Source organism: Clarias gariepinus, chromosome 3 (genome assembly GCF_024256425.1).
Source record: "Clarias gariepinus isolate MV-2021 ecotype Netherlands chromosome 3, CGAR_prim_01v2, whole genome shotgun sequence".
NCBI lineage: Eukaryota > Metazoa > Chordata > Actinopteri > Siluriformes > Clariidae > Clarias > Clarias gariepinus.
The window spans coordinates 33493563-33514539 of record NC_071102.1 but is presented as its reverse complement, the minus strand read 5'-3'; the positions used below and the strand labels follow the sequence as shown (position 1 = coordinate 33514539).

The following is a 20977-nucleotide window of genomic DNA, read 5'->3' as shown; positions in this document are numbered from 1 at the left end:
GAGTACAGTCCAGGAGTTGCAAAACATATTTTGTGCTCTCATTGTGCAGCTTTGGTGGTCAATCACCAAGCAGACTCGGTCACCTTAAATCAGTGCTCTCACTCAAGGGGTGCGAGTTATAGTGTTCTCATTATGAGCAGAAATTCAATGTTTCTTTGACTACTAAGATACTGGCATGTCCCCTAATGTCCTGGTTGACTATCATTGCGATTTATCAGGGGCAGAAGTCTGGTACTGGTGATGATTCGAAGGGACCTACAACCTCCTGGGAGAGTTTCTCATTCTGCATTGTTTTTTTGTTTTTTTTTACAGATAGAGTCTGAGATTCTTTGCTCAATACGTGGGTTTGACTTTCATGACTTATAGGCCTAATCAGCACCCAATAACTTATATACAGCACTAAAAAGACAGCCTAATTTGTACTGTAAGGTACCTTTCATGTAAATATTAGGTATTAGGTGATGCATATAAAAGATTTAATAATGCTGTCAGAACAGGTGCAGATTGTTTGGACCCAAAAGCAGGACTCACAGGCAGAGAGTAATTAACCTTAATTAAAATCCCTCCATGAGTCTCACAACATGATGAGCCTTGTTGTGAGACATTTTGGGGAGATCTGGCTGCTAGTTCATTTCTTACTCTCTCAGACCACAATAAGAGTCAAATAGGGTCGCATCGTGTCCATTGCCACTTGAAAGAGTAAAATAGCATAGGCAATATTGGATTAAGGATTATAAAACATTCTGACTGGAAAGATTTTTAAAGACATGGTTCTTCTGCATGTTGTTCTGGCAGATGTGCTTTGGTACTAGGGTTAATGACCAGGGGGTATGGATGGAGATTGCAAGGAGAGCGGGCTGACACAGGTACTCAGTTCTTGTACCACTGTAGAAAGTCCGTGGTCATGAAGGTGAACTTGTTAAGGTAACTAACTTCTAAATGTCCGCTGGGTCCATCTCTAGCAAGATGGTACTGTCGGAATGAATGCAGACGGATTGGACCCAAGAGTAAGATTCATAGGCAGACGGCAATTAATGCAGCATATATAAGAAAGCAATAACTGCTGTTAAGTGTTGACTGATTACACACACAGAAAGAAAACTTAATGTCAGGTTTGGGGAGTCGACTGCAGCAGATAACTGGAGAGGGAGATAAGATTCAAGATTCAAAGAACTTAATTAATCCCAAAGGGAAATTGCTTTGTCTTGGTTATACAGTTGCTTTGATTAATTTACCGGGATGAAAGGAAAAATTTAGATTAGACAAGGAAAAAAATGAAATTAAAGAAATAAAAATGTAAAGAAAAATAACAATAAATAAAAGTAAAAATAGAATTAAATATAGCACACAGTAAGTTACATATTGCAAAATAATTCATATACAGATATTGCACTTGAAATGCACCTAGTGGATCGAGGTGGTTACATTAGCTACTGTAGAAGATCAATCTGGGTTGGTGATGGTGGAGGAGGTTTAAGTTGCCAAACACCCCAAATAAATCAAGGCCAAAAGTATTTTCTGTTCCCATGTTGTTATAGAATACTAAGTTAATTTTTAAAGAAAGCAAACAATGTAAAATTGCACCTAATTTTAGCAAAAGGACTAAAAAAGCAAGATCCATAATGGAACGGATGATGCAATGAACCAGTACAGAGTAAATGAGAAATCTTTTAGGCTGCTGAAGCCCCATTTATGTATAGAACCAACAGGGTCAAAAAAGTGTCTGAATGGCTAGAAGGAAAGCCTTAAAAGCAAAATGAACAATTAATACAGAAAGCCGAATGAATCCGGATGGCAATCCTTACTCAACTTTATTAGTGCTGGCATAAAACAGATACAGGATACCTTTTCACCTTGGACAATTCCTTATAAGACCACCAGATGGGTCCTGCACTGATTTTATATACTGTACAGTTTATACAGAGTCAGCCAAAAAATGTATATACCGTACACATTAAGAACAGAAAATCTTAATATAAAAATATTTAAATATTTAAATAATTATAATGTGAAATATTATTATTATATCATAATATATATATATATATATATATATATATATATATATATATATATATATATATTACAGTATTCTCTTTCACGACTCTTTGCTCTTGGTATTTCTGGAACTGCCTTAGCTTGGTTTAATACCTGTATCATCTGTGTCTAGAAGCCCTAGCTTCTTTTATTTAATTTTATTCACCCACAACAAGACTGTGGGTATGTTGAAACACAAATATATCAATAATTTCCTCTGGCCTGGGTGTCTGATGTGCCTTAAATGTGCAAAAGTTACTCTAGATCAGCTATGAGGCTTTTGTTTCAGGCTCTTATACTACTGAACCGTTTGATATGAATTTACTAGATAAATAGCATAACATACTATAATATAATAGTTGTTTTAGGATGAGAAAAGTGCAATACTATAAGATGATTAATGACTGTGGTGAGCGGACATCATAACTTTGAACTCTGAAAGTAAGGTTGATTGTTTAACCAAATGTTGGTGGGTCATGAGGACAGTGCTAGTCTGAATCAGACACTTAGATGACAGGTGATGTACTGTAGGCTGAAAGTCAAAACTCCCAGGACATCAACATAAACAGTTACTATAGGAGCACAGAGGCAGTAAAAGCAGTCTGCAGGGCAACACTTGTGTTCTTACCCTCATTATGGAAATACGAGGGAAAATGCTGTATTAATTATCAGGTGATGGGAATGCGCCACGGTATTCTAGGTACATGGCGAATTCTGTAGCCACATGACAGCTGCAGGCAATTGGGGTGGAGATCCTAAAAAAGAGGAAAAGTTTTTAGTTATATTTAAAATAGGAGGAAAATGAGATGCTGTGACAGGCATTGGAATCGCAACAAAAAGCAAATAAAAAAAAATAATAATAAAAAGAGAAATCTATTTAAAAATGGATCTTGTGTGTGTTAAGCCAGATCGCAGAAGCACAAAATTAACTTGCTCATTTAAACACTAGATGTACCCACAACTTTGTTGGCATGGAATATAATTGCACACTCATAAGCACATTTTTTTTAAATCCACACACTTTCTGTTGAATTTTAAAATTAACTAAATTTTTATGTGTCACCATGAAGTGCACAGAATTAAGGTGTGAGATCATGTTTATTAAGTCCCAGATAGCTCTACTTTGTCTGCATAATTTTGGTAACCTTTTGTCAGTGCTCTGACATCGGGCCAAGGTTGGGCCAACGGCAGTGCATACATTGGACCACTGGTGGGATCAGTGATTGGCTCAACATCATTTTGTCCGTTGGCCCGATGTTGGCCCATTGGTGAGGCCAAAGATAGGTTGGCCCAACGTTAATTTAGTCGATACTCACTGTAGGTGCATGTTATTCACAAGTTCTGACGCGTGTCTTTAGTTACACAGTGTCACTGACGACATCAGACGTTTCGTTGATTTCTTTGTCTCTTGTTTATTTTCAACATCAAAAACAACGGTTGTTACAGTTTCTTGCATAAATCCACTGTAGTCACGACAAGTCGCTTGCTGTGTTCTGTAGCTTCGATAGATTACAGTTACGACAACTTATTTTACTGTATTCCTTTTAGCTTACTGTCTCACGGTCAAAAGCTTGTGTGCTCCACACCTTGCTGTATCCTTCCGTGTCTTAACAACAACTACAACTAACGTGCGTGATAAACATGGAACTGCATAACTGTGGGATGATGTCACAGAACAACCCATGAAGTGATGTCACAATACAAATTATATTTATGATACTTAATGCTTAATGCTTAACTAATAAACTGAAATAAGATAAACATAACAACAAATCACAAGAATGAAATATGGCCCTTACACTCACAAGAATATAAATTGGACATTAAATTATATTGCTGTAGCTTTGTGCAGCAGGCTCTCTCAATGTTCCCATCACATCAGGAGCTCAGACGAGGGTTGGCTACCAATTTAGTATATAAATAACATTGAAAGAACTATATATCTAACTCAGTGTTTACAGCCGTTGGTCCAACAATGCCACACATGTTGCTCCTACTCTCCATAATAGGCGCGACACTTCTCTGCATTAGCGCTACTGGCTGACCAATGCTGTGAGTGTATGTGCGCATCTCAGGAAGTATCACCACTTTTCATGTGTGAATGTGTACAAGGACAGACATTGCTTTTTTTTTATAATTGCTAGCTATCTGTGGGTATAATTCTGTTTCCTAAATATTGCCTATAAATCTATGAATATTTAGCGATCCAGGATGACTATATAACTTACTAAGAAAATACAATGCATTGAGAAAACAAGACAAAAAAAACAACAACTTGCCTATTATCGCTCATGCATGCTAGTCACACACACACACACACACACACACACTCTTTTTCTCTGCTCTACACAGAAACACTGCTCTGGCGTGATTCTTTTCAAAGGTAAAGTGCAGGTTAATTTGTTTTATTTTTATTTTACAGCAGTGATTCCGTTAGTGTGTCGCTCAATCGAGTGCCATTAAAAAGATTTATTTTAATAAGTTTATTTTTCCTGGGAAAACAGTGATCCCGTTGTGTGTGCGCGTGTCTGTGAAAAGAGTGGAGGGTAACTGAAGGGTAACTGTGTAAGACGATAAGGGGGAAAGGGAAGCTTACTTTAGATTCACACACACATACACACACAGCGCCTGCGCGCACAAACGGAGACACATCTGTCGGGATTTATTTTTTACTTTCTTTAAAGGTAGAGTGCAGGTTAATTTGTTTTATTTTTACCTTATATTTTGTGTTAATTATTTTTATGTTTTTTTTTTTTTTTTGGTCTGGGGACGAACCTAAAACCCCACAGAAAACATGAGCTAAAGTTTTGTGCCTCTTTGCTCCTAACTACAGGTGGGTTGATATTCCTCCAAATGAGATGTAAATACCCTTGAGTAAGACATAAGCATGCTAAGAATCTGTAGTGGTAACATGAAAAGCACATAGTAGTTTTGCTGTAATGTGGTGAAAAAGATGTTTAGTTAAGCACTATCATGCTAGGCTAATCGACATGTTGCCAGTGAATACAGTAGCATCTGGAGCCATAGCAAGGTTAGAACCATAGTGACTGTTGCCATAGTAAGTGCCAAAAACGTTAAAGGGCTAATATACAGAATATATTGTTTTACTTTAGGGCACTGCATTTTTTGTATATTTATGCGTTTGTCATACTAAGGTAGTGGCATGTGAAACATCATTTGACAATTAAAAAATTCAGTTTGAATTGCTGTGTTTACTTTGTTTCTTAGTTAGACTCTTTCCCTATATACACTCCTGGACTTCCTCGTTCCACCCCCAAGTCTCCTTGTCCACTTTTCCTTTTCCTAATGATATACCAAGTACCCTCCTACCTGTCTCCCTGATCACCTTAGCTGTAGTTGTCCAGTCAACTGGAAGCACCTCCTGACAACCCAGAGCCTGTCTTAACTCTGTCCTGAAAACTGCACAACATTCTTTCTTTTTCAACTTTCACCATTTTGTCCTCTGTTTTGCCTTTGTCCTCTTCACCTTCCTCACCACCAGGGTCATTTTACGCATACCATCCTATATTGCCTGGCTATATTTTCCTCTACCAATACTTTGCAGTCACTGATCTCCTTCAGATTACAACGTCAACACAAGATGTAGTCCCCCTGAGTGCTTCTGCCTCTGCTCTTACAGTATATGTCACCCTATGTTCCTGCCTTTTCTGGAAGAAAGTATTTACTACTGCCATTCCCATACTCTTTGTAAAGTTCACCACCATCTGTCCTTCTACGTTCCTTTTCTGAAGACCAAACCTACCCATCACATTCTCATTACCTCTGTTCCCTTCCCCAACATGTCCATTAAATCCTGCACCAATTACCACTCTTTCACCTCTGGGGATGCTCTGCATCACTTCATCTAACTAACTCCAGAATTTCTCCTTCTCTTTTAACTCACATCCTACCTGTGGGGCATAACCCCTAACAACATTGCACATCACGCCATCAATTTCCAGCCTCAGACTCATAAACCTGTCTGATACTCTTTTCACCTCTAGAACATTCCTAACAAACTCCTCTTTTAGGGTAACTCCTACTTTCTTACCTTCTTTTCCTATCCACACAATGGTAAAACTTGAACCCTGCTCCTAAGCTTTTAGCCCTGATACCTTTCCACGTGGTCTCCTGGACACACAGTATATCCACCTTCCTTCTCTGCATCATATCAACCAACTCTCTTGCCTTCCCTGTGATAGTCCCAACATTCAAAATCCCTACTGTCACTCCTAACTCTTGCCTTTCCTCTTCTGATTTCTGCCTACGAACACACCTTCCTCCTCTCTTTTTTCCATCAACAGTAGCCCTATTTCCACCAGCACCCTGTAGGTCAGGAGCAACGGTGGCGGTCGTTGTTAACCTGGGCCACGACCGGTATGGAAGTCCTCTTAGTGATTCACATCATTTGATTTGGCAAATGTTTTTACGTCAGATACCCTTCCTGTCACAACCCTCTGCATTTATCTAGACTTGGGACTGGCACGAGGAGACACTGGATTGTGACCTTGTTGCATTAGAATATTTCTTAGTTGATCATGGAGACTGTGTATATCTAAAGTCTTTCGCTTTTTATAGCAGTGGTGGGACTCAAGAAGTCACAACCTCCTTACTGAGTTCTCCCACCTCCAGAGGGGCCGGACTCACACTTCTCACCCAGTAAAACCCTCCCCTTCATTTCAGTTGTGAGTTTGAGAGACAATTTGCATCTATAGATATAGAGAGAGGGAGAGCTGGGGATCTCTTGAGTGTGTTATTAGGGCAGTACTGAAACAGAAAGCAACAAACAGTGACTGTATTATAATTTAATTTAATGCCGGAGCGCAGGATTTAATCAGTGGTTAGTGTGTGCAGTTTGGATCTGTTTTATTCTTTCTCACAATGAGCCACCTGTTTCTGCTGTTTCTTGGTGAGTCACATCTATTTTAGTTTTGTTTCCATGTCAGTGGTTACAGATGTAGTTTTGTACAGTAATTATACTGGTTTCCTGTTCGATTTTTGCAACACTCCATGATATTGCAAGTGTCACTGCCATGGTGAGATCTGACTATCAGTGTGTGAAATTTAGCATTTGTAATTAATTGATGAGTTTTGTCTATTTGGAATATAAATGCAGTGTACAGTATGTAACGAATAAAACACTCCACATCATGCTGTTCTAGTACAATAATCAGTGAAACTGGTGTGATGAAGTGGACTTTCAGTTTCCACCTAAGTGCTGATTAATTTCTATAACAACTGCAAGGGGCATTCAGGTCAAACTGGGAAACAGTTCTGTTAAGAGAATAAAAACTCTTTTTTTTATTTTTCTATATAATCCCTTGCTATGCGAATGCACTTACCCCAGCATTTCACTAGTGCAGGATACCATCAGGTTTTTTTTATGCGTTCATATGTTCCACTCGCTGATTGTTCTCAAAAATGACTGCAGTGGGCTCTGAGCCACCTCAGGGATAGTCATTCACGGACACACAGCTTTCTTTCAAATGTTTGCACCATTCACATGTTTTACTGCGGCTAAAAGGCTCATCACTGTACTGTGCTTCAAGTCTTCTGTAAATGCCTTTCATGGCCTAAAGAACATACTGTACTTTTCTATGTTGAAACATCAGTTTCACACCTTAGTTCACACTTACTGAAGGCTGTATACAGGCATCCTCTTATCAATGTCTTTTTTTCTTTTTCTTGAGGTTAATATGAAAAAGAAAAAAAAACCTTGATCTTGTCATGGTAGTGATGTTACAATAAAAAACAACCTTCACTGTCCCAAATAGTTTCCCAGTGATGGACACTCAAGACCACTAATACGTAATAAACACCTGTTAAAAGTCTCATCAGATTAGTGACTATTCACTACCTGACACCTCTTCTAATTCCATGTTCTTTGCTGATTTTTATTTATTTTTACACTGTAAAACAATGCTGAAGGCATACACAATATGCAGTAATCTCTTCTGAACAGTCGATATTGAGAGATGTGTCTGAGAGATGTGATAGTGTAAGATGTGTCTGCTACTTATGTTCTGTAAAGCCTTTATAACGGGTCTCATCTGATGTAATGTTCTCTCTAAATAAACTTCTCCTCTGCACAAGAGGTAGGTTTTTGGTCTTGCTTTCCTGGAAAGGTCTTCATGAGAACCAGTTTCATCATTGTGCTTGATGGGTAAAATAAATCTCACTGTTTATAAGACAGTAAAATATTCGCTTGTCCTGCCTGCATGTTTGACGCCTCCACATAATGATTGCAAGATTTTTTAAAGGGGCACAATCTCATTACCACCTGCAAGTCAATATAATGGTTATAAACATGACTGAAGTTAAACACATAAACACGGGTCACAGAGTGCTTGAAGCTGCAGTAGGGCTCAGTAGCTCAATCCATAACTGTTTTATGCAACTAGAATACTTTATTATTGCAATAAAGTATTAAAATAATACAATATTATTGATATCCAGTTGTAAACTGATCTAAAGCTAAATCTTTTCCTGCAGGTCTTCTGTTCGCCGTGTTGAAGGACATGACTGCTGAAGAATGTGATAAAGGACTTATAGCTGGCGATGGCACATGTGTAGGTAAGGACAAACCTGCAAAAAATATTATAATGATTTTGTGCATGCATAATTTAATGCCTGCATTTTGTCCCGAAAACAAACAGTTTTCTTTAAAACTGAGCTGAAGTCATCTGTGTTATGTAATCTTTTAGCATTAATACACACAGTTTATAGAGAAAACAACAATATGCTCAGTCACCTGAGAGCTTTCATCATAATAACCAGAGGTGGAAAGTGCACTAAAACATGCTATTCAAGTAAAAAAGTACCAGTCTAAAAATCTACTCAAAAAGTCAAAAAGTAACTCGTGAAGTAACTCGGGAACGTCATTACAAATTAAAGTGAGAAAAAATAAAACGTTCACACAACAGGCCAACTTTTAGCTGGGTAAACACCAGGGATGTAGTGGTATAAAAAATGTAATCAAGGTAAGTCAGACAATATTTCTTTGGGGGGGATATGAATTTAAGATAAAACTCATTGTTAATCAAAAGTATGAAAGAAATAACCATAGCTTAAGTCCATCAAAAATAATAATCACCATGAAGAAAAAACAATTAAAGACCGACCATTCGAAAAACTAAAGAATCAATTATGCATTTCAGTAAGACAGAAAATTATGTCTTACTGTTAAATTATGAAAATAAAAGTATTATATATATATATATATATATATATATATATATATATATATATATATATATATATATATGGTTTGATCTGGTGAAAAAATAAGGCTAAAGTAACACTATACGACTTTCACAATCTTAAAAGATTCTGATAAGACTAGAAGTATAGACTATTCACCTGGCTTTGCAGATTTTTTTTTATGATGACTCAAAATTCGTGGATCATATACTTAATGAGTGCACCAGGTGAGGGATCATCAGTGTTGCCAAACAGTCAAAGCGAAATAATAATACAGAGACCCCAGAATAATTTCTCTTCTGTAACAATTTACTTTTATGAGTACAACACTCTAACTTCTTGTTTGACATTTTTGCCCTAGCAAGCCGCAAGTTTCACCTGTTACCTGCATTTGAATATTTTAAATGCCCAAACTATTCCTCTACATTCTGTTTCACGGTGTCCACAAGAGTCAAATGTAAATTGGCTCAATCGGCAGCCACAAACATGAATATAAAGTGATGGATATAAAATATAAAATTGACAAAACTGTGATTTTTTTTTTATGGCTCCCTAATCTCAGTAGGCCCTTCAGCTCAGCTAAGTCCCCGCATTAAGGCAGCCTTGACAGACAGCAGCAGTTTTAATGTGCGCTTAAAAAACGACACCATTTCTGCACACGACTTGGCTTTAGTTTACTTCAACTGTGAACTTTTTCTCCCCACTCGCTCACCAAGCACACACGCACATGATGTTTCTTTTTTACACGTCACCACATGATAAATAAATAAATAAATAAATGAATGAATGAATGAATGAATGACCGGGGGGAGTGAAAGATCCCACCTCCTTATGTTGATTGGCTATTGATGGGCCACATTCCCAGGTGAGTTGGTGACCAGTGCATACACACAACAGCGTCCAGAGTCGACTCTGAAAAGATCAAACACTTCTGATATATTGTGATTCAGGAGAAATCCGTTCTCAGTCTGCTCATCTCACACACTTGTCACTTCTAAACTGTACCGAGACCCTACACTTGGGCTTTGGCACCATTTTGAATTCTATACAAAATTCTTGTACAAACTTGTGTAGTGTGGCCTCAGCCTGACCTGAGTTGTTAAAAAGCCGATCTAGAATTTTTTTTTAGCAAATTTTAAACGGCATTAAAACTAGTCAGAGGAGTCTAAGAGCTATTTTAGACATTTTGGAGGCGCGTAAACTTTTTACGTTTAGCCTCCACTACAGCCCTAGTCTCCACCACTGGTGTCTGACCTGACTGTCTCCATCTTTCTTTCTTTTAATTTTAGTTCCAGTTTGTTCTTCTGCACATCATTCAGTGCAGTATCCACTGTGCTGTGTATTGTTTTTTGAAAAATGTTTTTTACTTGTAAAAAAAATATAAATAAAATTACTTCACACAAAACATATTTAAGTTAAATAAGTAAAATAATCTACTCAATTACAGTAACATGAGAAAATCTAATTCCTTACTTTTCACCACTGATAATAACTGATTTATTTGAAATTGAATTTGAAATCAGAATCTAATGTTTTATTCTCTAATGTTTCTTTTATTTATTCTTTATATGTGATCTTTATCCTATAATACAGATGAGAATGAGTGTGAGTCTGACACAGGATTGGCATCAATATGTGGTGTAAATGCAACTTGCTACAACACAAATGGTAGCTACTACTGTCAGTGTGTAACGGGGTACCAGACAAGATCTGTTAATTTCAATCAGGATAATGGTGAACAATGCAAAGCTCAGTATGTCTGTGATATTCTCTGATATTTATTTCTGTATTAATGCTACATTAAGGATAAACCTGAACCTCTGCTTTTGTTGTTCTGTCTCAGATATTAATGAGTGTACTACAGACAAAGTCATCTGTGGCTCTGATGCTACATGCCATAACGCCCCTGGTTCCTATTACTGCACGTGTGTTTCTGGTTTTGTGGCGAGCAACGGACAGCAGCAGTTTACTGAAACTCAAGGTGTTTCATGCAACGGTGAGACATGAATTAGCTAATGGATGAAAGTAACAAGCATGAGGACTTTTTTATGTTAATAATTTTATAGTTTTCATTAACTCTGCTGTAACATTATCTGAACTTAATGTAATAAGCTCACTTTCATGTCTACCCAAATGACAGGAATAAATTTGACATTGTAGCAAGGATTTGTAAAACACATTTGTATATTCTGTGAATATTTGTGAAAGACTTAAAGTTACTACTGTGTTTATTCTAGTTTTATAGTAAACCTTCAACATGATACTTCGTAGAGCATTTAATGTTTAATCTACACCACTTTATTTAGAATACACTACATTAGCTTACATGTAAGAAATAAAAAAAAACTGAAACAAAAATAAAATTAATATATATTTAAATATATATATATACTGCTCAAAAAAGTAAAGGGAACTCTTAGTTCTGGTTTGACTTGAACTGATACATACACATATGAGAGGCCGTTCAAGTTAAACCGGTGTTTGACCGGTGTTAAACTGTTCTCTTTACTTTTTTGAGCAGTATATACAGTATAGTATACCGTATATATAGTATATTAGTGATGCTTAGATTGATCGGCCGATATTGGCTAAAAATAGCTTGATCGGCGAACCCCAAAAGCGCTGATCAAAAAAGTCTATCACTTGACAGAAATTACTTGCGTGACTTTTTCACACGTGCATGCACGGCGCACAGGTAAACAACAGCAGAGCGGAGCTTACCAGTGGCAACATGAGTTCTCACATCTGGAAGTTTTTCAAAGTGTCAGATAAAGACGTAAAGTTAGCCGTTTGCAATGTATGTCGTGATGAAATCCCTCAAGGTGGAAGCAAGCAACGGCATGAGTTAGGCATCTTAGAACACGCTATACAACTGAATATGTCGAGTATGAGAACAAGTTTTACATTTCGCTGCCAATTATAATGTAATCAGTGTATTAAGAGGCTACATCCCATTAAGCTGATCTGATGTGTGTTGGTCTGCCTCTCTTTATTTGGAATAATTTTAAGTTACTCTGCCTTATTTGGGAAAGATGGCCTACAGTAGCCTTAAGTTCTCATTTTCTAAAATAAACACTTTACAGGTGGTTCTTCAAGATCTTGACTGTAGCCTATTTCTACAGTTTCTTTTTTAATATAGTTAATTTAGAGTTACTTTCATTTCTACAAATGGTGCAAACTCTGTTAGATTATAGATAAAAGATTCCCATTCCCCTGCCATTCTGTGATCCGCAGTGATCGGCAGTCGGCAGATCATGACCTTGGTGATCAGTAATCGGTGATCGGCCCCAAAAATGCTGATCGGAGCATCTCTAACGTATATATACAGCTCTGGAAAAAATAAAAGACTGCTGCAATTAACTCCTAAATCAAACCTCTGGAATGTAATCAAGAGGAAGGCTAGCAAGCAAAGCTGAGCTGTTTGTCTCTGATGTATTTAACAGTTTGAGGATAAGAAAATTTCTACTCTTGTTTTCTTCCAGACATCAACGAGTGTGAGAAAAACAATTGTAGTGATAATTCTCAGTGCAAAAACACTCTTGGCTCATATTACTGCACATGTAAGCCAGGTTTTGTGAGCAGCAATGGACAGGAAAAATTTAAAGCAATCCAAGGGGTTACCTGCAATGGTAATGTGTTCTTTGGTCATCGTTCTACTTAAATCTACTTGAAGTATTGCATCTTTCACATAAGCTAAATAATATTTTTCAATGTCCATGTTTCCTTGCGCATGTAGTTTGGAGCATTTTAGGCCAAAAGTGCAGAATTCAAGTTATTATCTGTATGATCAGTTTCCGTTATAGCCCTCATGATTTAATGTGGCTTGAAAATCACTTAAAGAATATTAATTTGATTAATTGAGGAAATTGTAAGAGTTGTGTAAATTACTTTGCACAAAAATAAAACCTAGTGAATGGTGTAATTTTGTTTTGCTAGCCAAAAACAAAATTATACCATTAACTAGGTTTTATTATTAAGAGGTTTGTCATATTGTCTCAAACCATTTTATCAAGGTCACATACAGTATTTTACAGGAGCAGTTTAATGCAAGTCAAAAGGTTACATGCAATGGTGAAACATGGCACTGATCTCAAAAATGCTTCTACTTATTGTACAACATTCGTTGTGAAACTACAGAATGGTACCCTTGCTGTTTACATGTGTTAGATTTGAGAGGATTTGCTGGATGCAACTGAAGCACAGTTTAAACTTATACAAAGCAGGGTCAAGGTCACAACCAGGAGATATTCAGGTGATGAGCAAATAGCTTTAAAATATCAGTAAAATGGATCAGTCATTTAGAGACAATAAGCGAAGATAATAGATAAAGACCACAGCCAGGAATCAGACATGATATGAGGTCGGATATGATATGCTGAGCAAATACTTGATAGCAATCAGTATTGAGTGAACTTAAACTATTACAGAGGACATGAACACTAATCGTGCAGTGGGTGCTGTAGTCTGTGGTGGTCATGTTTACAGCATGACAGATTCACTTACGATTATGCACTTGTAAACGCGGGGGCGGGGCTGGGGTGGAAATGAAGTCATTTTATTAGTCAATGCCTCACTAATGAACAATGCCAGCCACAATGCAAACATTTGTATGCATATGTATCAGCTATTTTGTTTTTAAACGCTTTGAATTTTTTTAATTAACTATCATTAGTTTTACTGGATTTTATATACCAGTAAAAGCGCAGCAATGTCGTTTAATTGGTTGGCATAGACGACCACCACCACCGAAACGGCGCGAGCTGCTCTGTGTAGTCTGTGACGTCATCGCGCACAAAACGTCCCACTTCATTGGCTGGCTCCAACCAATTAAATGTTCATTGGTGAGGCATTGACCAATAAAATGACTTCATTTCCACCCCAGCCCCGCCCCCGCGTTTACAAGTGCACAAGTCAGTTTTGCTACAGGAATATCGCAAAATGAGTAGCAAAAGTCAGAGCGCCGGGATTTGAGGTTGTACTGCCAGATCTGAGAGGTTGTGAGCGCCGACTTGTGGTTGTACAGCGAAACTGAAGTAAAGCGCAAAGATAAATGTGTAGTACACAATTGTGCCTGTTAATCTGCAACTTCGAATTCAAAACACAGGTGTGCAAATCGATAGATGCAGCTTTTCACATCAGAGCTGTGAGTACAAATTTCAACTTACAAATACAAATATTCATTTTACAAGTTCTCACATTCGAATTTGCAAGCTCTCGGGTTTTGCTACTGTTTTACCTTCATAGAAAACGCAGGTGATGATTTGCAAAAAGAAAATTGAAGCACGGAATCTGTGGCTAATATGTCGGATCCTACAACAGAAAGAAATACTGTTTTGTGAAATGTGTTTCCTCGCCTTCGCTAATATGAACAATAACTTATCGGAATCCCGCGGGACAAACATTGTTCCCACCCCCTATATCACCCACTTCTGTGGTGATAAATAAATCACTCGTTGTCTTCTAAACTGTCCAGCAACGGTCTATTTAAGAAACGCTACTACTAATCAGGGAGAATGAAGTTCATATACATTGAAATTACTACTCCCTACACCCTACACCCTACTCCCTGCGCAGGAAATGTCTGAAAAGGGAACTTCACTCTACAAAATTCCACCATTCAGAACACCATGCAACGTCACTTCCTCCTTGCGTTACCATGGCATGTGTGTGTGCGTGCGTGTGCGCGGAAAGTATGTATGTATGTGCGCGCGCATTTCATATGTAGTTGTTTGAGCAGTTAGTAGTATATATGTATGTGTGAGTGTTTCATATATGTGTATGCAAGTGTTTCATATGTAGTTGTTTGAGCAGTTAGTAGTATATATGTATGTGTGAGTGTTTCATATATGTGTATGCAAGTGTTTCATATGTAGTTGTTTGAGCAGTTAGTAGTATATATGTATGTGTGAGTGTTTCATATATGTGTATGCAAGTGTTTCATATGTAGTTGTTTGAGCAGTTAGTAGTATATATGTATGTGTGAGTGTTTCATATATGTGTATGCAAGTGTTTCATATGTAGTTGTTTGAGCAGTTAGTAGTATATATGTATGTGTGAGTGTTTCATATATGTGTATGCAAGTGTCTCATATGTGTGTGCATGAGTAAAGTTTGATTTAAGCCCTATACGGCGCCTCATAGTTCTGCTTGACTCACATGATCTTATATGTTATGATCACATGCCAACTTTTCTTGTAGACAACAAAAAACATTCTGAGGACAATAAACCCAGCGTTGTCTTCACAGGTGCTGAGTCCAGTGGACAGCAGTTTAACCCGACTGTTCCCACACTTCTACCTCTGATTCTGTGGATATTGATGTTCTACCAGTGACACATTTATACTCTATATCTTAAAATACTTATCTTAACAGCAGGAGAAAATTAAGATTTTCAAGTTACAGGTTTAATCTGTAAAATCTTTAAAAAAGCTTTAGGAAGAGTAACAGTAGTGAGATGCAGGAATAAACAGCAAAATTGTACTGCACAATTCAGATCATTTTAAAACAAATGTAAATGCATTTACATAGCACTTATAAATGAGGGGTGTAATCAGTTAATTTTTTAGTGATCAGGCGTTCCACTCATTAAATGTTCACATGAACGACTGCAGCGAGCTCCGAGCATCCTTAGCTGGGATCATCATTCATAGACATACAGCCTACTTTAAAACGTTTGCACTATTCACATGTTTTACTGCAGCTAATGCAGTCTCATCATCATAGTCAGCATGAAGTCTTCTGCAATTTCTGCTCTTCATTCACCAGATATTTTATACATTAATGATGAATAGTTCTATTATTATCTAATTATTAAAATAATTATGATGTATAATTATCTGTGTTGTTTTCTGAAACTCCAAAACTAAAATAAAATGAGTCTATGTAAACTTCTGACTGCAACAATAACTTGACATTTGATAAATGAGGAATAAAATATATTAGGACCAGCTTTTACAGAAAAATAATCAGGGGCAGGGTGGTGTGTTGTGGCACAGGGCAAAACAGAGTGACTCTTACCATCCTAAAATTAATTATATTTTTATAAGTCAGGCTAAAAAAAACTTTTAGTCTTTCTTATAACTGATATAATTAGCAACAACCACACTCAGTTTTTCCTTAAAGTAAAAAAAATGGCTTGCTATGTAAGTGAGAAAGTGTAAACTTCCCATTTCACAGACTTTCTTACAGTGGCATGTCATGTTGTAAGGGTCTTTACGATTTTTAATATCCAGACCCATTTTTATTGGATTCATTGTCATTGTCCCACCCCTGGCTGAGATGATCAGTATTTATCACATTACCTTAGTGTATTATAAAACAATAAACATAACTTTGAGGATTTTAAGTCCTCATCTGTTCACATCGTTAAGTGGAGGCCCTAAATTCTGCTTTTTACCTCATCAGTAAAACTGATCGGTTCCAGAAATATTGTGCAATACAATGCATTTGCATTGAAAAACAAAAGAAAAAAAACTTTGTGTTAATGAAATACCACAAAGAATAATCACCATTGTCCTAAAGACAATCCTATGGCAGAAATCTTATATCTTAAGTATTTCTTTGTTCATTCTTCATCTTATTATTATTAGATTTTGATCATGTGGAGCATCCGCCATGCACATATCTTATAAACTAATATACAGTATGGGGGTGCAGTAAGGTGCTGAGTTGCTGGTCAGAAGATCGGTGGTTCGATCCCCAGCTCCACCAGGTTACCACTGTTGGCAGCAAGGCCCCTAACCCTATCTGCTCCAGGGGCGGTGTATCATGACTGACCCTGCGCTCTGACCCCAGTTACTTTGGGATATGTGAAGACAGAATTTTACTTTGCTGCAATGTATATGTGACAAATAAATGCTTAAACTTAATACAACAATAACATATTAGACTACGGTATTGTAGACCTGTGGTAAGATTTATAGCCATATAACTAACTATACTGTAACTATGTCCAAGCTGTTGTTATAGAAAATAGATCAACACATTCAGACCAACTGGAATTCAATGATATGCTATAAAATGTTTAATTAATAATATTAAGTTATTTATTTATACTGTAAATATAGTATATATATATATATATATATATATATATATATATATATATATATATTGTCTTGTATATTTTTACTCCTGTATCTTTACATCACAGGGCTGTACTAATTAAAACAGTTTGTGTTCAGTGGAACTGCACTATGGTACATAAAGTGAAAAATAGTTACTTCCTCTGTTACATCAACCATATAAAAAGGCACTGTTCATGCAGAAAATAGTCTGCACGTGTGACAAACACTTTTGTGTTAGGCTATGCTACTCCTGCTCTTCAGATGTCAAGTCAAAAAGGACATGTTTTTTCTTCTTTACAAGACCACAAGTGCAGATACACAGCAAGTGTAGGACAGATGCAGAGTAATAAATACCCAAGACAATTAAAACAGATGCTTAATGGAAATAAGTTGGTCTAAATGTCTTGCAAACTCAAAATACTACTGTGATATTTTTTGTTTCCCTTTCAGCATAGACCTTATATTTATTATAAATCTGTTTGTTTTTTTATTTATATTTAAGTGGAAGTAGAGACATTTGCTAAAGAATTAGTGAAGGGGTACAGATACATCAGTTTTTCTCCGGCCAATCGTGAACACAGCTTATTTAAAGGCCTTATGGTCCCTGAGATATGATATAAATGCAGGGGAAGTGAATGGTCCATATCTCAGGAGCGCTAGGGTATGTAAATAAGCCCGGTCACCTAATAAAACATTTCAGGACGTACAGTTTGGTCACACTGCTGTATTTCATTCAATGCCATGTTTCTGCCAAATAGCAAACAGGATAAATGGAAAAGTTGTACCTCTTTTGTTTAAACTAAAAAAATATTAAACTTTAGTCAAACACTTTTGTCATCTCTGTTTTTGTGTTTTGGATTTTGATTGGAAAATACAGTATGTGATTATTCTACCTATATTTAGATTTTCCTCCATTGCCAGAAATATTTCAGGGATATGTCTCCGTGTAATCCAGTGGTTCTCAAACATTTTCTGTCATTCCCCACTTAAGGCGGTGGGCGAATTTTCAAGCCCCACTTGTCAACAAAATGATAACGAAAACAGCCAAGTGTACTATTTATTGAAAAATCAATTTCTAAACCAGTAAGATCCAATAACACCAAGTTCAAAACCAATAAAATACACGTGCAATTGTTATAACAGGCTTTTATTGTCACTTTTAGTTTGTCACTTATCTAGAGCTTTCTTTCAAAGAAGTCGAGTGGCTTATTAACATGACTGGGGTGTGTTGTCTCTAAGTGTCTTCCTACTTTGTCTCATGCTGTCTGCTGTCTGCTGCCAGCGGTTTAAGACACAAAACACACATGGGTCTCTCCTCTGCCCTCATCCCCACCATGAATCCAAGCGCGACATAGGCTTCATCCTGTTTTCCTTTCGGCTGGATTTATGGTTGATTAGGCTGATAGTGCTGAATCACCTGCTTTTTTGTGGTCCATGTAACAAATGTATCCATTGATGTTATTATGCTCACTACATACAGTACGCTACTGTGTTATGGTCTAAAATAACACAATAGCGTACTGTATGTAGTGGGCATAATAACATCAATGGATACCCCCCCCCCCCCCCCCACACACACACACATAATCTCTTTCAAATTATATATTAGAACATAAATTCATAGGTTTATGGTTTACAAATTACAAGTTATAACAAATGAATTTAATTATAAAGTAAGCAATATAAAAAAATGTTGTATAGGAGAAAAAATATATAAATTATATATTTTTACAACATGTATATTTTTATATTGCTTATTTTATAATAAAAATCGTTTCCTGTAATTTTTTTACCACAAACTATTTTTATTTAGTGTAATTTGTGATAAATAATTTGTTATTTGTACATTGACGAACCCCTGCAAAATAAATGTGCCATAAAATAATCATTTTGGGGGATTTGTATTAATCGTCTGGACGGCTGTCACGTGCCTAGGGTTAATTATTATAGTAATAATATATTTGATAATAATAAACCTTTGAATGCATGTCCTAATATAATAATTGATAGAGCTTATGTAGGGGGGCAATCCGTGGCAGGGGGGCATTTTAGCGAATAACACCTGTTTGTGTCCGCGGTAAAGTTAGTTTTATATTTGCATCTCAGAATTCAATAGCTGCGTAAATAAACCCGCAAATATGATACCCACATACATATATTTCCTTTCTACATTGTCTTTAAGCTACATCCGCCTTAAATTATACATGTTTAAAAGCATAAACACATTTAGGGATCATCGCAAAATGCCGCACACCAACAAAAAGCGTAGAACGATATTGATCAGCGTTCAGCGCCTAAGGCAGTGGTTCTCAAACATTTTCTGTCATTCCCCACTTGAGAGGGTGGGTGAATTTTCAAGCCCCACTTGTCAACAAAATGATAACGAAAACGGCCAAGTGTACTATTTATTGAAATATCAATTTCTAAACCGATAAGATCAAATAACACCAAGTTCAAAACTAAAATACACGTGCAATTGTTATAACAGGCTTACTTCGTCACTTATCTAGAGCTTTCTTTCAAAAAAAGATGTTGTCGATAAGTGTCTTCCTACTTTGTCTCATGCTGTCTGCTGCCAGCGGTTTAAGACACAAAACACACAGAGGTCTCTCCTCTGCCCTCACCATGAATTCAAGCGCAACATAGGCTTCATCATGTTTTCCTTTCGGCTGGATCTTTGGTTGATTGGGCTGATAGTGCTGAATCACCTGCTTATTTGTGGTCCATGTAACAAATGTATCCATTGATGTTATTATGCTCACTACATACAGTACGCTACTGTGTTATTGTCTAAAATGCCCCCGACCTAGGCCACGGATTGCCCACCTAAATTCATAGGTTTATGGTTTACAAATTACAAATTATAACAAATGAATTTAATTATAAAGTAAGCAATATAAAAAAAAGGTTGTATAGGGGGCAAAATATATAAATTATATATTTTTTCATATACCACATGTATATTTTTATATTGCTTATTTTATAATAAAAATAATTTCCTGTAATTTTTCACCACAAACAATATTTAGTGTAATTTGTGATAAATAATTTGTTATTTGTACATTGACAAACCCCTGCAAAATAAATGTGCCATAAAATAATCATTTTGGGGATTTGTATTAGTCGTCTCGACGGCTGTCACGTGCCTAGGGTTAATTATAATAGTAATAATATATTTGATAATAATAAACCTTTGAATGTATGTCCTAATATAATAATTGATAGAGATTATGTAGGGGGGCAATCCGTGACAGGGGGGTATTTTAGCGCATAACACCTGTGTCCGCGGTAAAGTTAATTTGATATTCGCATCTCCGAATTCAATAGCTGCGTGAATAAACCCGCAAAAAAGATACCCACATATATTTCCTCTCTACATTGTCTTTAAGCTACATCCGCCTTAAATTATACATGTTTAAAAGCATAAACACCATTATTCTCTACAGCGCAACGAGTGATTTAGGGATCATCACAAAATGCCGCATAGCAACAAAAAGCGTAGAACGATATTGATCTTCCCTTCTGTTCAGCGCCTGAAGGATTAAAAAGCAACTTTGTTGCCGCACTGGAAACTAGAAATGCCAGACTAGTACTGCCTGATAAAATATTAATGTTTAACAAAAACACAGAAACATCAGCATACACATTGAAATAAATGAAATGACATATATAATA

General features: G+C 36.6%; 2 protein-coding genes across 3 annotated transcripts in view; both read left to right on the top strand.

The window, feature by feature from the left end:
• LOC128519145 (adhesion G protein-coupled receptor E1-like) overlaps nt 1-13154 on the top strand; it is an 89640-nt gene extending 76486 nt beyond the window's left edge. Inside the window, exons 3-5 of the mRNA XM_053492749.1 lie at nt 10831-10990; nt 11081-11233; nt 12720-13154. Of these exons, the coding sequence (XP_053348724.1) occupies nt 10969-10990; nt 11081-11233; nt 12720-12898 (354 nt within the window). The 5' untranslated portion in view covers nt 10831-10968 and the 3' untranslated portion in view covers nt 12899-13154. The remainder of the gene's footprint in view (nt 1-10830; nt 10991-11080; nt 11234-12719) is intronic.
• Nucleotides 1-20977, top strand: part of LOC128519142 (adhesion G protein-coupled receptor E5) — a 181557-nt gene that overhangs the window by 82779 nt on the left and 77801 nt on the right. The window contains exons 1-2 of one of the 2 annotated variants that reach the window (XM_053492738.1): nt 6754-6946; nt 8530-8610. The exons of the other annotated variant lie outside the window; for it this stretch is intronic. Of the exons in view, the coding sequence (XP_053348713.1) occupies nt 6919-6946; nt 8530-8610 (109 nt within the window). The 5' untranslated portion in view covers nt 6754-6918. Of the gene's footprint in view, nt 1-6753; nt 6947-8529; nt 8611-20977 lie in introns of those variants that run through there. 2 annotated transcript variants of the gene reach the window in all.